We start from the raw sequence: 19,106 nt of genomic DNA, 5'->3' as shown, positions 1-19,106 counted from the left end.
GGTCAGTAAACACTTCTTTTTGAATTATATTTAGTCTTCACAAAAGTTATGATAAGTTTTTGTCAGTAAATTATAATTTTTTTAACTAAACTAAACAACTGTACCATTTCAAATTTCAATCTTATTTTTTGAGTCCTTTTAATTAAATAGTTTATATAAAAAAAATAGTATAACATTACTTTTACTTCAAACAAAAGTTTAAATGAAAGTTTTAAAAAAATATTTTCTTTTCCTTAGTGTTGATGACTTAAGTAAACATTAAAAATGATGTTATTTAGATATACTATTCTTTTTAAGGTTTCTGAACATTAGTTTTAATACAGTAATTTCTTCTAATTTGTTTGAGTTTCAGTAAATTTTACATTATTTTATGTAATATAGGTTTGTTGTATAAGCTACTAAACAAATATGTCTGCATACAACAAAAAGTTGTCCGTACACACAAATCCGAACACAAATACTTTTTTTAATAAATAAAGTTCTACAAAATTACTAATATTTTTGTTTGTTATAAAAACAACTGTTTTATATTTAGATTACAAGTGAGATATGTGTTGATTTTTTAATGGGAATATTTATAGAACTTTTTTATTTGTATAAATAAAAACCTAATTGCTACAAAACTATATTTAGCTTTTTATCTAAGTTATTGTTAATTTTTTCAGTAAACAAAAATTCAAGTTAATATTTTTATCATAAATTTGTGTTAAAAAATTTATACTAATTATTATATGTTAGTAACTGCATAAGTCTGTCGAATACTTTGTATGACAAATTTTATCAAAAGTTTTCATAAAAGATAGAAAGAAAAATCTCTATCACTTATATAAATTCACAAGTCATATTTATTTTAACTACTTACAGTTACAGCATCAAAATATTTTTTTATTATTATTGTAAATAATTTCTACTTATTAAATATGACAATTTTTTGCCTAAAGTAAGTTCATAAACAAAATACATTGTATTCGAATTAGGTGAACAAGAAGTTTATGCTTAAAAATATATAGACCTAAGTTTGTTGTTTTAAGACTTTATAAAACAAATTCTATAAGCTATCTAAAAATACTAATTTAAAGACATAATTAAAAAGTATATTTCAATTTAGTTATTGTTATTTTACAAAATATAAATTTTTGTACATAAAAACTTAAAAACAAATTATAGACTCAACTACTTTGTTAATAAGTTAAAGTGTTTCAAAAACAAATTTTACTACAAATTATAATTTAAATCTTTTTTGCTTAGAGAAAAGCTTTACGGTAACATAAAACTTCTTCTGCTTTTTAATCATATAAAAGTACTTAATTTTAACTTTACACTGTTAAATTGAAAAGTTTACAGAATTTAGACTCATTTTGTGTTTTTTTATACAACGTAGTGTTTTTAGTTTCACAAGTAATCTAATCATAGCAAGTTCTGATACAAATGTTTTATCTTCAAAATTTTAAAGTTTACAAGGCTATCATTAAAATGTATACAAAGTTATAAAACTTTTTTAATCAATTTTACTTTGCAAATATTAATGTTCTTGAGAGATGGTTTTATATATAAGTTGTTGAATTATTATTTTGCTTGAAGTGAAAATCGGTATGAGATACAGCACTACCATATAAGTTTCATAAATTAAAATATGTAGTTATAACTTAGAATTATTTTTAAGTGCGAAGTGTTAGCTATTTATCATTAACTTATAACAAAAAACTAGCTTAACTTTTTTTGAAAGTTGTTATTACAATTTTTGTTATTGAACTGTTTTTTTTTAGTTTTAATTTATGAATTATAATATCTTCAGTTCAAATGAATTGTATTAAAATTTTTTTTTTTAAGTATACATTGGTTGTTTATTAATTAGTGTTATCGAATTTTTCTTGCTTAAGTTAAACAAAAATGATAATGTTTTTATTTTTAGAGTTTTACAAAATTCTTTTATTTTAGATATAAATGTTACTATCTTTAAAATTTATTTAAAAACTTCTAAACTAAAACATCACAAGTAATAATTAAGTTTTAAATATTTTTACTTTATTTTTAGAAATATTTTGATTTAAAAATATTACGAAATCTTCACACAAATCATAAAATTTTGTTATAGCGAAAAACACTAAAGTGTAAATATTTTAAAACGCTGCTGTAATTAACAGTTTACTTGAGTTCTTATATTACAGCTTAAAAATAACATTAAAAAGTGCAAAGAACATAATAAACAAAAAAGTGACAGTACATTAGCAAGCACATGACAATCACATGGTTTAAACCCATAAATTTGTAAGTAGAGTTTAATTAAGACACATTCATTTTATATATAAAATGAACTTTAATATTCGTTTATGTCAAAAATATTTACTTAAATACAAAAGTAGTTCACATCTCTACCAAATAGTTTTGGTTTTTAGATTGCTTGCACTTACTTATCTAACTTAAAAATATAACAACAAAATCAAATATTACACATGTTTTCAAAAGCAGTAAGTTTTTTTTTCGTTGTTAAATAGATAACAGATGGAATTAAATTTACTGAAATATAGAGAAAATTTAATATATTTTATTCTCAAAACACACTAAGTGTTAAACTAGGCTACAATTATGTTGTAAATATTGACTGTAAATATTTGTAAAAGTACAGGGAAAAAAATTGCAAATAACACACATTCAGTTTTAATTTTATATTCACAAAAAAAGTATACATAGTTAAGTAATTAATAGTTTAAGATTAAATCGTCTAAAAACTAGGAAATTATAAGAATTTTAATAATTAAAAATTTAAAGTGAAACGCTTGTCCCGTGTTGATATTTGCAAAAGAGAAAGAAGTTTTAGTGCTCGATGTGTGTAAAGTTTAATTATACTGAAATCAATCAAGATTAAAATACAATTGTAGTATATGTATTAAGAATAGACAGTTAGAAATTTCAATTTAAATATTATTTATATTTCTACATATAGGTAAAAAACGTTTTTACATAGAAATTTTATTATGTAAAAGGGATGTTGTAGGAAGTGCATGTTAGATTGAAGTTTATAAACACAGCTTCCTGAATTTTGCTTTTTAATATTTACAGCTTTTTTTGTGTTCAATGACGTTATGATTTATTATTGAATATTTGAAATACTAAATAGACTGGAGAGAGAAGTTTTTCTCAAAACAAACACGTGTTTTGCATACAATAAAAGTACTATTTAATAAGAAAGCAAGCCCATTTTTATAAATATTAAAAAAAAATAAAGCAGGTGTACAAATACATTACAAGCTTTTTAGTTTTCAGATACAAGTAAATTTATTTTATACTTAGCTAAAAATGTTTAAAATAAGTTAATTTTCAGGAATTTTAAAAGTTTTAATGTTACGAAATTAGATAAGCTTTGAAAATTTAGAAATAATTTTGAAGTTGTAATATAATACTAGTTTTGTCGTAAATTTTAATGTTTAATGTAATTGTTTGCATTGATAATTTAAACTTTCTATATAGTGTTTCTTATTTGCCTTCAGGTACTGAAATTTTTGAAAGACTTAAAAAGAAAATTCTACGTTTGAGTAGTCTTATCGAATATTATAATTAGGTAGTTTGTTAAACAGAATTGTACATTTCATTTTTATTATATACTTTTTTAGTTTGTTAATATGTAATCAAAAAACTTTGGTATAGCTTCAATTAAAACACCAAAGTCATATTTGATGTTTATTTCTTTTTTTTAGAACATTGTGTTAGTAGTTAGAAAGATCTTATTTAGTATACTTTATATAATAGCTATGATACTTTCTACTCGAATTGAATTACAGCTTAGTTTGCTATATCAATATAATTAATTAACTAAAAGGTAAATTTACAAATTTAACGTTATTAAGTCTATAACTATTTTATTAAACTACTGTACTAAGCATTTTGTAAAGTTTTAAAAAAAAAAATTGTGTAAGTATATGTAAATATTTTTTTTTTATCTCTTTCTATTTTTGTACGTGCTAAACTAGTTCTGAATACTATTTTAAACTATAACTTTTAAGTAAAGCGAAATTTTTATTTTTTTCTATAAAATCTAAGTTTGGCTGGTATATTTATAGTTTTGAATAGTTGTTGATTTTTTTGTTAGCGCTTTAATAAAATACAAAAAAAAAGCAAGTAAAAACATATCAAATGAAGTTACAAATCATCATCATCTGTTGTTGTTATTTATTAACTTCTGGAAGAAGTAAGTATTATTACTAAGCTAATAATTGCTTATTTAGTTATTTAAACTATAACAGCAAAAGAGCTAAGTTTATTGGTAAAAAAGACTCTTTGAAATATTGTTTGTTTAATTTATGCAAACTCAACAAACAAGACCACTGTAAATATACGTGTAAAACCTTACCGTTTCAACTAATAAAAACATTTTTTTACAATAATAAAGCTGTAAAAACATATATTTTAAAGTTATTGATGCCACCAAAATATTGTCGAAAAAAAGGTCTGGAAGAGCAAGACTGTCATTCGTGTGCAAATTCCGTTATGACGTCAAAGACAAAGTTTCGTGGTTCGTGAACAAACAGAAAGTTGATAATGACCATAAGTTTTTCGAAATATCTAACTCAATCAAACCAAATGTAAATAAAGCTGTTAGCAAGTTAAAAATACTTAGACCAGAAGTTCTTTTTCACGATGTACATATTCGTTGTCAACTAAATGAAGTATCGTACACATTTCCTGTATTTACAGGTTAAATTTGTTTTTTTTTACTACTTTGAATTGATTTTTTAAAACTAAACGTATCATCTTTTAAGAGCTTGAAAAGTAGCACATGAATATTGCAGACTCTTTTATATTTTAAAATGGTGTTATATTTTATATATAGTTTAATATTAAATTTAAATGAAGTAGTTATTTGATAGTTAAGGTGAAATAAAACTTTGAAGTTTTAAAGCCCTGTATTATAAAGAAGAATAGTAATATATCACTTATTGTTTTGTGTTTATTATAACTAAGTAATAGTTTTTCTATTTGAAAAACTAGCTCTAAGTTTTGAACTTTGTTAAAAGTTATCAAATTTTTAATGCTATTGTAAAGTATAATAAATTTTAGGCTTGTTAACAAGTAATTCCTTAAAAGTATCTAAAGATTGTTTATTGATTCTGTTTATCTCTTACAATATATTTTCAGTTCAGCATTTCTAAAATTAAAACAACTTTTATTTTTATTCGATTTGATCGATTAAGTAACGTCCTAAAAAGTTAGAAAATATAAACTAAAAAGAATTGTTTTAGGACTCATTGAGGATTACAATGGAATATATAGATATTCATTAGAACACTTATACGACCAAAATTCTCATACAAAAACATACAAAAGAGCAAGAAAAGTTTGTAATAGATGGAATGCAGTTTTGTACGGCTGTAAAAAAGGTAAATTTTCATTCAATAAATTGTTTGATGATTAATCAAAGCAATTTTTTTTTTCTTTCCTTAAATTAAAACTAAACAATGTTTCTTTTTTTCAGCTTTCAAACCTATTTAATATTGGTTAAATACTTTATTTTAGCTTTATATGTTATATTTTTCGAACTGGCAGATTTCACAATAAACAAGCAATTGCTATGTAATCTTAAACGATTAAAAGTAGTATTTTACTAAAATGAGTATAAAGTTTTCATTTCATTTAAAGTGTTTAATAGATTTGTCCATGATTTTTATTGCAATTAGTTTTTAAAATTAGTTTAAGTGTTGTGTAACCTAACAAGTAAAAACAAAGTATTAAATTCTTAAGTTATACAAGTTCACGTGAAACGCAAAAGACTTTTATAAATAACAATTTTATAAACATCAGGTGGTGTTGAATGTGGATGTAATGTGAAAGGTACGTGAAATCTTTATACTTTTTAATGTTGAGTATTTTACAAAACATGTTATTTTTTCTTAAGCTTCCCGTAAAAACAAATACAAAGTGTGAAAACTTTACTAATTTTTTTCAACAATCATAATTTTCTAACTTATTTTTTTTAAGATTTAAACATTTAGTGCAACTAAATAAAGCTTAAGATATTATTAAAATAAAACTAATACAATACATTTTTAAAAGTTCTTTTAAAGTTATTAATTTTTTACTACTTAGATTTGCAAACAAAGGTTTTAAAAAAAGTATATTATATAAGGCTCTAGATTTTAAATGTTTATTATCAGTGTTTGAAACGGTGGACGTACAAAAAGCAAGCGAAAAAGAAAATTCGATAATTTCACTAGCAGTTAAAGATAAAACGTTTAGTTATGAAAATTTTCAATATAACTTAACCCTATGGAAAAAAGATAATTTCGATACAATATTTCATGTGGAAAGAGTTAATACGACTGATATAACAATTGACAATCATTCGGCTGGATATCAAATTGAACCTAATACTGCTTATCAAGTCCATGTAAGTTGAACTTACTTAACGAAATATTTACTCGAATAGTATTATTTTTTTTTTACTTCCAAAAAATTATTTTCAAAAGATAAAATTAATTATTTAAAAACAGTATGTTTAAATTTTACAATTTTTTTTCAAATAAAACTTTGAATGATTCTTACACTTTTTTTAAAAGATTTGATTGCTAAAAATACTAAATATAACTTTTATAACAAAACTACAAAACTCATATACATTTAAAAAGACAGCGGTTTTTGTAAAGTATGTACCCTTATAGTTTTTATTTTACATGTTTTGTTTTGTTACTTATTGCTATCACTAGGTAAATTAAAGTATGAGTAATTATTATACAAAACAAAGTTTACTTGTTTACAAATTTTGTACTATAAATAGCTTTATTATATTAAAAAACGTAGTTTTAAAGTTTTTAAAAACGTTTAAAAATTAAAAAATAATAATTGAATCATAAGCATCTAAGTCTAAATTTATGGTAAAAATATATACACACTTAAAAAATGTTACACTCTAAAAATTTATAACGGTTTCCTTTAGTAAAAAATTATTTTGTCCATAAAAATACAATATAGAACAAAACAGATAAATAAATATAAATCTATAGATACTTATATGCAAGTTATTTTTTTACAGATACAGTTTAATATCGTGAAAATTTTACTTGTGCATGAAAAATTATATATATTAATTAGTTCTAATTGTAAAATTATTTTTTGTTGTTCTACAGATACAGTACAGTTCTCCCTACTGGCAACAGGTGTACGGAGATTTTCACACTTCAATGATTTACAGTGTAACTGCAAATTCTTCAAAAGCAGATTAAAATAAATAATATACAATAAAAATTAACTTATCTTATTTTTTAAGTTAATATTTTTTTTACCTTTATATTAGTATAGAATAAGTACATCTCACTAAAATAATTATTTTTGCTCACCTTTTTAATAAAATTTATTTTGTGATCATCTAAAAAACTTTCGTTTTTTTTGATCAAAAGTAAAAACATTTTTTAGGTTTTGAACGTTTATAAATACAATCATTTGAATATTAATTAGTTTGTGATAACTGAAGTACATGTTTTTTTTTTCATAACTGTTAACATGATAAACTGTCGTTTTTTTTTTCAAGTAAGTTTTATAGTTTAAAAGTTTTAAACTCAAATAAGCATTAATTAAATAAAAATGTTTAGTTTTATGTATTTTATACCAAAGTCACTTGCTTTCTAGATATGGGCTATTTAAAAAAAGTCTCAATTTTTTTTGTACTTTTAGAGACTTTACAAAAGTTTATAAATGCTTCCAGATATTTAAAAATATAAATCAACTGCAAGAAATTCCTTCAGCTCTGTTAACAAAATAGCTTATTAAATATGTTTTTGTGCTGATTTTTTTTTTAATTATTTTTTAATAAACAATTTTCTGTTAAGTAACTTTTAGCTACACTTCATAATTAGTATACAGTATTTGTAAAGAAACAATTTTTTAATTATAAAACTATAAATTAATTACTATTATAATTATAAAACTTTAAATTTTGACAGTGATCTTAAGATAACCTTTCAAACAATTGACTTTAACGTGTTTAGTTTTACTCTTTAACTTTAAAAAAAGAGTTAATTAATTACTTTTCATACCAATTAACATTAATATTTAAAGCAATTAAACAAATAAATTTTTGAGGAAACAAGCAAAAGTGAAAACTATCATTTTAATTTTATCTACTCAAGTTTATCCTATGTTTTATGCATAAACTAATTCAAAGTACAGTTTAATTCAAAGTAACCTGCCGCTAGAGTACGCACTTTTTTAGTCAAGAACGCTATTTCAAAATGCTTTAGTTTTTATCTTAAAGTAAATTTAAAGAATTACCTGAAATTAAGTATCCAAAAACGTTATATAAACAAGATCTCAGTGGCAGCACTATTTAAACTTATTCTTAAGCTGCCTAGAAAGGCTTTTTTGATAGTTTTATATCACATGCCTCTTTAGCATAGTTAACTGCGTCTACACAGTTGCCAGAATTTTATAGCTATTTTTGCCCTTATATAATTTTCAATGAAAACTTGACATACAAAATATTTTAACCGTTTGGTATCTCACAAGAGCTAAGTTTGACTTACTTTGAATATCAATGAATGCTTAGCTTACTATTAAAAAGTTATAGTATAGTGCTTTTCTCACAAATTTAAAGTTTATGAAAGTAAATTTTTTCATGACTAAATACTTAAACTAAAGCCTTTGCATCAGAGCAGAGCAAATTCCTATGCTGTTTTTTGGTGATTGAAAAGCTACTTTCAAAAATTATAATTTTTTGTTTATAAAACTAATAATTATTTCTAAATGGAGAATTTTGTGAGTTCGCACATTCGGTTAAATGTGCAAGTTATGAGTTTGCACTGCTGCTTAAGTTTGCATTTTAAGAAATTGTGTTAATAGTATTTTTTCTATTTTTTGCTAAGTAAATTAAACTTGAAAACTTTTTTTAAATGTAGTTATTTTTAATTCATTAACTTCTATTTAATATACTTGAACGAAATATATTAAAAAATATTATGATACAATGCAAAAACTACATTAACATTAAATGGTCTAATAAACAAAAACCATTCGCTAGTTTGCAGTTTTAGCGATATTTTAAAACTAAATTTATATAAGTAATCAATACTTATGCTTTTAAAAACAAAAATAACTAAATACTTTTGTTTCTTTATTAAAAACTTACCTTATTTGTAATAAATATTGCATTCAATGTTTACATTTTTAGCAATACCTAAACTATTTTACATTACCTTTAACATTTATAAGCTCTCAGTAAAAAAAAAATAAGGCTTTTTCATAATTAACATTTTTATAACATGTGAAAGTCATGTAAAAGTTTTAAATGGTTAACTTTTAAAAAAATTGTAAATTAACCCTATAGACAGTAAAATATATTTAACAACAACAGTATACATAGAAGAATTTTTATTTAAATTTAAGCTGGTTTTATAATATTTTTTGTTCATCATAACAATGAAAAATATAAGGATTAAAGCTATTGAAAAAGAAAATAGATACTTTTATTGGTACTTACTAAAACTGAATCATAGAAAATAGAATTTCCGATTAACGGTTATTTTTTATTGATTATTTTTTAGATTCAAAAAAAATCTAAATGGTATAAGTTAATCTACAAAAAACGCTTTAAAAAGAATAATAAAAACTAAAGCTTTTTTAGAAATAAAAATCAAAAAAAAAGTAAATGTCAATATATAAACTGAAAAAGTTAAGAAACAGTTTATTACTTGTAACTTAGCAAAACTAAAAGTGTGAATACACCCTAAAAACAGTAAAATCTATTTATTAATGAAATATACATATAAGCTTTATTTTTAATTTGAAGCTGGTCTTATAATCCTTTATGTTCATCATAAAAATGAGAAAACATATGGATTAAAGCTATTTTAAAAATTACTTACATTGGTATTTATTAAATTATTTAAAAAATATATATGCTATTTACATTCTTGTTATAATAGTTTTATGTCATTAGCAAAGTGAAAATGAAAAAAAGATCAAACAACATCAGTAAATATACTTTGAAATGTAAAAAAGTTGATTAAGAGTAGTATCTACACTGGTATTCATAATAGTTAAATTTTAATCAAAATGTAGAGCTTAAAATTATAGTTTTAAAAATTGAATTAAAAACTTTCAGTGTGTAATAAAAAAACTAACTTTTATCCATACTTTTAAAAATAAATAAAATCGATGGGAAGATATGGCTTAAAATACTTTTTACACTCATATAAAATTGAATATCAAAAACTACAACATTAATTGAAAGATTACACACTTAACCTCCAATGTACAAGGTAAAAAAATAATTAGTTTAAAGCATTCATATATTACCAATGATGTAACAAAAAACAGAGATTTAAAAAAAAAACAAATTTAATATTAAATGTTTTAAAACATTACATGAGCTTACTTATATACAATAATTAACAATAAGCTATGTTCCTTTAATCTAATTAATTTAAAATTTACTACACAACATTTTTGATCATATAATATATATGAATTCCGTTTTAGAAGTTTTTTTTTTCTGAGATTAAAAAAATTAAACTACATGTTTCAAATAACTTACTACAATAAAACTTTCAAATAAGTTTTAAATAACTAAGCTTTAAAATGCATTTTATATTGCAAGCTTGAGTAAATTTGTTTGTTCTACATAAATATGAAAATCAATTAAAACAAAACATTTTGAAATCAATTTTTAAACATAAACTTATTTAAATGTAGTTTAATAAAAATAAGAGGAACATGTTCTTTGTTTAAAAATAAATTAAGTTTAACTTTTTAGAAAAAAAACTGTGAGTGATAAAACTACAAATATGTACTAAACTAATAAATAAAAAACATCTCTAAAAAGTTTTCATTTCCTAAAAACTCAGATGAAATCAAACACTGAGAACAAACTATTTCAATATATCAAGCATACCTAGCTCTGAAGTTTGTGATTTTACACTTAAATCTTAATAAAGATTGCAAAACCTCTAGGAAACACAACAACTTGTTCATAATAATACATACTGTTATCTTAAATTACAAGACATGTATAAAGGTAATTTATAAATTTTTACAGAGTTTAAAATTTCAGCTTAACCATTTAAAAATGCTTTTAGCATTAAAACATATTCTAAAAAAACAAGTTTTAAACCTCTTGAATTATATTATTTGGTAGTTGAAGCATCTAATGTGGGTCTGCTGTTTTTTGAATTCTTTTTAATTTCGGACAAAGAAGCTAATTTGAGGTTTCTATCCAACCACTTTCATTGGTAGTATTTTTCATATCAACCTACAGAATATAAAAAGTAGTTATGCTCCCTTTAATATATATATACTGGTTATGAAAAGTACATGAACAAGGGCATTCAAGTAGACCAACCAAAGTCAAAAATAAAAGTCAAGCTATATACAATTTATTCATATAATTTTTGAACTTTTGATTAAAGAGATTTTGATAATAATGTTTAAATGTTCGAGATGATCAGCAGAACTAGAATTGACTATTTTCTAAAATTATTTCATAAGAAAAGCGTTACAATTTATATGTATAACTTTTGTAGCTTGTTTTACTTAATTTGCTTTAAACAACTTTTAATGCTTTTTAATTTTGGGTAATTTACAATTTATAATAACAAGCGTTTTTTGTAAAAAAAACTGTTACTTAGTTAAACCCATTCATATTACAAAAGACTCTAAAAATAGTTTTCAAAATGATTACAAACAAATAATAATTATATATAATATTATTACAAATTTATAAATTAAAAACTGAAAAATTAAATATGAAATTAAAACCTTTCTACTAAATAACTAGAAGAACTTAATTAAATTCTAAAAAAATAACTCTTTACAAGCAGAACCAATATTACATAATGTTAATAAATTTGGTATTTAAAAAATAGTTACAACTTTTGGATGCTTACCAAAATAGCTGATTTCGCCAGCCTTAACAGTAGCCTTGTCAACAAAAAGGAAATTATAAGTCATCTCCAATTTTCTTTATGAGTAATCCTTGCACATGGACCAAAGGTCATGTTTTATTACAGCTGTGCACTCGGTACGCCTCAAACGAGCAGCTTGTACTTTATCATCAAACATTCAAGCAAGCAGCTGCTTATGCCCAGTATTGCCTCAAGCATCTTAGCTCGAGTTTTAACATGTATTACAGCTATTGTGAATGATGAGTGAGCCTGAAGTAGATTTGTTTTTAAGCCTCCACTACAAATAACTGATTGTAACTTAATAGTAATTATAATTTCAGAAATCTACTTAAATTCTCTTTATTAAAATTAAAAAAAGTCATACTACAAAAACTTTTGTGAAAAAGTCTTAGAGGCCAAAAAAAATTAGTAAGTTTAAAAAATGATCTTTGCTCTTTTTCCAAGTATACTTATAATTTAGTTAATTTAAATTTAACTTACTTTTTTGAATTTAGTTTTTATATTCTAAGTTTAATTAATTTTGTGTTTACAAATTAAGCAACAATTACAACACTGTTACATAATTAATTTACAAAAATATTTTTAGAGTACTTCAAAGTTTCTGTAGGGTGAGGTTTGATTCACATTTAATAAACTTTTAATAAATAAAAATTCATATACGTCGAATGAACACTCATAGTTAATAACACCATATTACAGAAGGCGCATTCAACTAATGCAGTTTTACAAATGTACAAAAAATAACTTTAAATAATAGCTATATTTTTATGAAATGTTTTTAGCTCAAATTAATTAAAACTACCATTTGTTAAATGCTGGCTACTCATAGCATGGTGCATTAGAGTAAAACTTTTAGTATTTCGGTAATATTTAAAACCCATCAATTATTTTGTAAAAATAAATAAATTACATATATAACCTGTCCATACTATTTATAGGTTTTGTTTATGTCTGTACAGTTTATTGTTATGTTTATTATATTCTATAACTTTTACTTAGAAAAATAAGTGAACAAACTAAAAAGCATCTAGAAATTTATCAAACTATACAAATATCTGCTGAAAAATATGCATGCAGTTATAAAAATTAAAACAAAACATTCATGCTCATGCATTTCTCTTTTATCAACATTTATTTCATATTAACCTGCTTGCTTTTGATGTAACAATCAAGATTAAAAAAAATATTTTAAGAATTTAAACAAATAGTAACATTTCATAGCATAACATTTGTTTCAAATCAACCTGCTTGCTTAAATGTATCAATTATTTTTTCTTTAAAAAAATTTAGTTTTTTTTTTAAAGAATTTAAACAAGTAGAACAACAAAAAACAACATGTAATTCATAAACAAATTTAACAGGGAAGCTGAATATTGACATATTTGATATCCGTTCTGAGTACAGATATTGAAAGTACACAGTCTAGTTTTAGACTAAAGTTAAGGTTAAAAACTATGTGAAGTAGTATAAAAACATTAAAAAGATACAGTTAAGCTACTTCAAATGTGTTAAAAAAAATTATGAGAGATTCTTCATGTCAAACCAAAATTTTACTACTTAATATGTAAAAATTGTTAACAATTACAGGTTTTCTAGTAATTTGTTTTAAATATTCAAGGTTTTTCCAGGATTCTAGATTTTTTTACCACTCTGTCAAAAGTTTATCTTTATGTTTTACATAATTTCTATAATAATTCATTAGTTGGGTCTGTTTTACATTCCATACCACTTGTTAAAATATTTTTAATAAACAGGGTAGCCAGTGATTAAAAAAAAAATTCTTCCTGGTTATCTGATTTTGTTCTACACTTTAGTTTTTAAGTACAAGTTTAGTTGTTTTTTTAAGTATAAAATTAAACTAAAGGTAAAAAATAATGAAAAGATACTATACAGCTACTTGATATAATGGGTTTTTTATTAAACAAAAATATGAAAAATATATAAACATATATAATAGTTTATTTTATAAAGAGCTTGTTTAAATTTTTAGTTTAAAATTCAAGGTAAAATGGGGAACTAAATAAGTTTTCTTTTAAAAATTTTAGAGAAAATTTTATAAAGTGTGTTGTACCTTTATACAGGGTTGCCACTTGTTTTTAAATTTTTTTTCCAGGTTTTCCAAATTTTTTCCAGGTTTTTAAAAGTACACACTTTTAGTTTTAAGTTAATTTTTATATAAGAAACTGTGTTAAATAGTATAAAAACTTTGAAAAAAAAAAACTGAAAAGTTACTCTAAATGGGTACTTTAATAAAAAAAGTTTTGATGATGACAAAAAAAATTTACTTATATGATAGATTTTTTGTGTCAAACTGAAATTTTACTACTGAATATATCAAAATTATGTAAAATTCCAGGTTTTTCCAGGTTTTTTGATCAAAATTCCAGGTTTTTTTCAAAACTTCTCAAATTCCAGGTTTTTCCAGGTTATTTTTGCCTAAATTGTCCAATTCCAGGTTATTCCAGGTTTCCAGGTATAATAGCAACCCTGTTTATAATCAAATTGAAAAGTATTTCAAAAAACAGTGTAAAATTAAGTGCAGGAGCACAAATATAGAAAACCAATATAATATGACAAAGTGTTAGTAGCCTCCTAAAACAGATCAAACTTATTTTTAGTCTGGAACTATTTAAAAAATCATCAAAGTAAATTGTATATATAAAAATATAACAACTAGTCCAACACTATGCAAAATTAAATCTATTGTTCTAATCAATATTTTCCAATCACCATATAAAACAACAAACCGAACAAAACAGTTGCAAATGTTTCAAAATGACATTAAAAAATCAAGAAGTGATTTTTGTAATTATTTTGAAAATAATTTAAGGGCATGGGGCATATAATCATATAACACTTTTTTTCACAGTTTGATCTTATTTTATATATTTTTACTAAGCTACAAAATGCTTTTTACAGCTTTTAAAAATTCAAAATAATTTTTGAGATATAGCCAGTCAAAGTAAGAGGCAAAAATAGGCTCCTTACAGGAGTTGCAGACTAAAACTGCAAAAATAGATTATTTCACTAAAAATTTATCTTCTCCTCCGTTTTTTGAGATTAGGTATTTTAAAAGTCTGGGCCAGAGAGAACCTTGTATACACTAAACACATTTAACTTTGATTATGAAAACTAAAATGTGCAATATTGTATCTACAGGTAGAATTAAAAAAACAAATTTACCACTTCAGTATCAAAACAGATCCTTTCTATTTTTTTTATAAAAATATCCTTTAAAGATTATCCTTTTGAATCAGTTAGTATTTTATATTCTTAAACTAATATATCTACCAAAAATTCAACTTCACAAACTTCATACAAATTTTGTCTTAAATATAAGTCCATTAGCAACCAGAGAAAAAGCACATTTTCAATTTATAACTTAAAATTTATTAAAAAAAGAAAAAGAAAACATGTGAGGCTCACAACTAAGGTCAATGGATTGGTGTGCAGAAGGACCTTTCAGTCATGGGCTGCGCACCATTTGCTTGTGACTAATACTTTGAGCTAAATTTAAAAACAATAATAATAAGTAAAAAATAACCAAAAAACTTAACAACTATTTATACATACAATAAAAAGATTGGAAAGCACTTTTTTTAACCTATTCAGGGTTCGTGCGCGAATTTTTTTTCATTTAGCCTGACTGAGACCAATTTAGCCTGACATTTTTTCAAAGTAAGGAAAATCCCCTTTAAAAGTCATTTTAGGTATTGGGGGGTCTTGATTAGTACTATTGTAGTTTCCGACTTCAACTAGCTTTGTCTCAAAAATATTTTGAGCTTTAAAAATCTGCTGAAAGCAATTCATAGCTTAGTTACAACTCAATAAAATAAGACTAAATTGTGAAAAAGGTGACTGAACCCCATCCCCTATGCCCTTAACATAACAAATTCAGTGATAAGTTTTAAAATACGTGTTATATCTAATCTATTACTAGTGTAATAATTTAATATATTTACTTAACACAATTTTTCAATGAAATTAAGCACTAAGTAAAAACATTATAAACAGAAGACTTATAACAAAACAACGTGCATTGCCGTGTTTTATTAAAATCTAAAATGAAATGCTTACAAGAATATTAAAAATAAGTGAAAAACTGTCTTTAATAGTATTTTGGCTAGTACTTAAAATTAACACATAATTATAAATCCTAAACTCTAAATATATATATATATATAGTGATTGTTGATGTCATATCAGATTTAAAAAGATAACACTTAAATTAAAAAAAAACCTTAAATATTTAATTCTTGTTTAGAAATATGAATTGTACCTAAAATTTGTACTCCCACAAAACTTAGTACTTATATCTTATGCTAAGTTTTAGTGTTGTGAATATCTCTAATAACTTTAAACAAACAGTAAAATATATGAATAACCTGATAAGAGTTTTAACCTAAAAAGTATTTGGTATAAAGCCTTTAAATTATAAATTAAAACAGTTTAACCAACTAAGCTCTGAAAAACATAGCTGATGTAAACAAATTCAAACAAACAGCTAAGTTGTTGAACTAAACTGTAAAGTTTAAACTGTATTTTTTTATGAGTTTTCATAATTATGACGTATATAATCTACTCAAAACACATATTGAATGTTCTTAAAAATTTTTCAGAGATTCAACAAAAAGTTTTAAGCATTTATTTTTACAAATACTGACTGATTTTGAATTTAATAACTAAATCTTTATTTAAAAATAAATTCACATCTCAATTTGATCCTAAAAATATTTCTCAATTTTTTTAATCAAAAATTTTCAAGCATTTAACTAAGAAAAACTGAGATTCTCAAGTTTTTTTGTAAAAAACGGATTTAGCCTGACGTTTTCCAACTTTTTTCAAAAAAACTGATTTAGCCTGACTTAGCCTGATTTAGCCTGACGCGCACGAACCCTGCCTATTACTGCCAATATTGACCATGGAAACTATAGTCTACCATGGGCTCCGCCCACACTGTCTCCTACCCTAAATTTAGATTTTTACATCATTTAAATTTTACTTTTCCCTTTCTACAAGAGCAACCAAAAAAATGCAATAAATAACTCAAAAATAAATAAAAGGAAAGAATTAGTAAGTTCACTACAATAAAATGTTTAGTATAATCATAGTACTTAAGAGCACCATGTATTTCAAATATTGTCTAGAAAAATTTTGTATATGTATGTAGGTAAAAATTTTAAATATTTGCTTAACTGTTTTATTGATTTGTAAACTTGTTTTATTGAATAAAACAATTAACATGTCCAACCAGCATAAAGTTTGTTTTAATTTAAGTAAATTAAATGAAAAACGTAAAAAAATGTCTAAGTGCAAAAAAGAGTTTAAAAATTTGCTTTTTCACATTGCTATGTTTACTTATAGAACAATATTATGGAAATTTTAGTTTGAAGTTTATAAAGTTAATTTTTAAGATATAATATGTATAAAATGAAATGATAAAATACTTTCTATCAAAAGGAATAAACATTTTTTTAACTAATATACTATGAATTGAGCTGTTTGATTTTTTCTATATGGTGAATAAATATCAGTCTCAAACTCTACTCCTTATTATATTCAAACAATGAAATTATTTTAATTATGTTAAACTAACAAACAAGATTATTATCAACTTAACCTTTTTAATGACAGTTTTTAATAAGATTTCTAAATATTTTTTAAGGAAAGAACTGATTGTAATAATTTTACTTTTATCATTCAACAAGCTTAAAGCTAAAATTTAAGTTAATTTAAAACTTATTTTGACAAAAAATTTCATTTTCATACATTAATTTCAGATTACTAATTATTTATACTGTTTTACTCTTTATTAAAGGTTACTTTAGAGCAAGAAGCTATTACTAAATGAGCTAAATGTTTGAGTCACCAGAATTTAAAAATTTTAAAGCTTTTAAAAAAGGGGGTTTTATTTATTCTAAAAGCAATTTTTTTATCAAAACGGCAATATTTTTTTCCATAAGCTTATAGTGTAAAATAACTTATCGCAATTATTTAAGGGCTAAAAGCTGATTTATTACCACCTTCCAAAAAAGCAATTTTTTTACTAAGATTTATAGCTTTATAGCTACTTATGGTAACTGTGTGCGTCTAGCACAGTTGCAGATTTGCAATAACGAACACCAACATATTCTCTACTACAAAAATTCCCAAAAATTTTTCATAAGCCCCCTTTTGAATTAATAAAAAAAGCTATAGCCTGCTACCCTTAAACACCTTAGATATTTATTTTTTGCTCTTCGTCATTAACTTCATAATATCTAGTATAAGTTGCAAAACTACCCTTAAATACACCTAAAACCTTTTTTATCATAATTTTGCTCTTCATCAACTCCAAAATATCTAGTTTTAGTTACAAATTATAGCTTGTGACTTTTCTATGACCCCTTTATTACTCATGGCCCTTTTTGCATCTTTTAGTCCACTTTGGGAAACCCTGTTCTCCTAAAATTAGAACCGTTTCATTTTAGTAATTTTATTTTGTCATTAAAAAATGTTTTTTAAAAGCATGAGTTTATGTCTCTTTTTGGCAACTGTAATAACTCTTATATCGCATGGCTGTTTCCTTCTTGTTACATTGGTAGAAAAAAAGCTCAACATCCCTTAAAACTTTAAAATACATTCACTCTAGACTTCTAATAAGTTTAACAACAAAAGTTTTGTGGTGAATGTTTTTGTTATGTTTTGGGGGTTTTAGTGATAGTCATTTGTAAACGTTAGTGGATTTTAACATGTTTGTACAAGGTTTAAGTTAGATAAATAAAAACAAAGTTTCTTGAGTACGCACTTTTTCGCTTTGTATAAAAAGCATACTTAAGCGGCAGGTTACTGTGTTTGTTCTTTCACAAGTTGTATTGATGTACATTTTAGGTTTACGTATATTTATAGTTCTTTACTCATTACTTAAAAAATGCAAAAAATTGTTTTAGTTATGTTTTTATTCCTAACTTAATTGGTCGTTGTACACTTTTTCGATGCTCTACTAAAAGATTTAGCAACTTCTCTATTCGGTTGGTTAAATGCTGCATTATTTCGTAAATCACAGGTGAAATTAGTTCGACATAGACTTTTGGAAGTTGATTTAATTTTTTTTTAAATAAGTAAAAATTAGAATATATTACAGCTGTATTTTGTCATCCGTTCTGAATTAAGTTTGCATTTAAATTTATTTGTTTCATCTACCACTTTTATTTTTTAAAAATAATGATTTTAACAATCTAA

At 23.4% G+C, this 19,106-nt stretch overlaps 1 protein-coding gene across 1 annotated transcript; it reads left to right on the top strand.

Moving 5' to 3' along the window:
* The first annotated feature begins 4,085 nt into the window (after nt 1-4,085).
* On the top strand, nt 4,086-7,764 carry LOC145842510 (uncharacterized). The gene is made up of 6 exons (XM_082949967.1): nt 4,086-4,186; nt 4,411-4,692; nt 5,238-5,375; nt 5,797-5,826; nt 6,150-6,382; nt 7,119-7,764. The coding sequence occupies exons 1-6, from the start codon at nt 4,132-4,134 to the stop codon at nt 7,212-7,214; spliced, it is 834 nt and encodes a 277-aa protein (XP_082806093.1). The 5' UTR covers nt 4,086-4,131; the 3' UTR covers nt 7,215-7,764.
* Nucleotides 7,765-19,106: the final 11,342 nt, after the last annotated feature.

The sequence above is a fragment of the Thalia democratica genome, chromosome 8 (genome assembly GCF_965202585.1).
Source record: "Thalia democratica chromosome 8, ktThaDemo2.hap1.1, whole genome shotgun sequence".
Lineage (NCBI taxonomy): Eukaryota > Metazoa > Chordata > Thaliacea > Salpida > Salpidae > Thalia > Thalia democratica.
The sequence above is the reverse complement of the archived record's forward strand: the minus strand, read 5'-3'. Positions and strand labels throughout refer to the sequence as shown.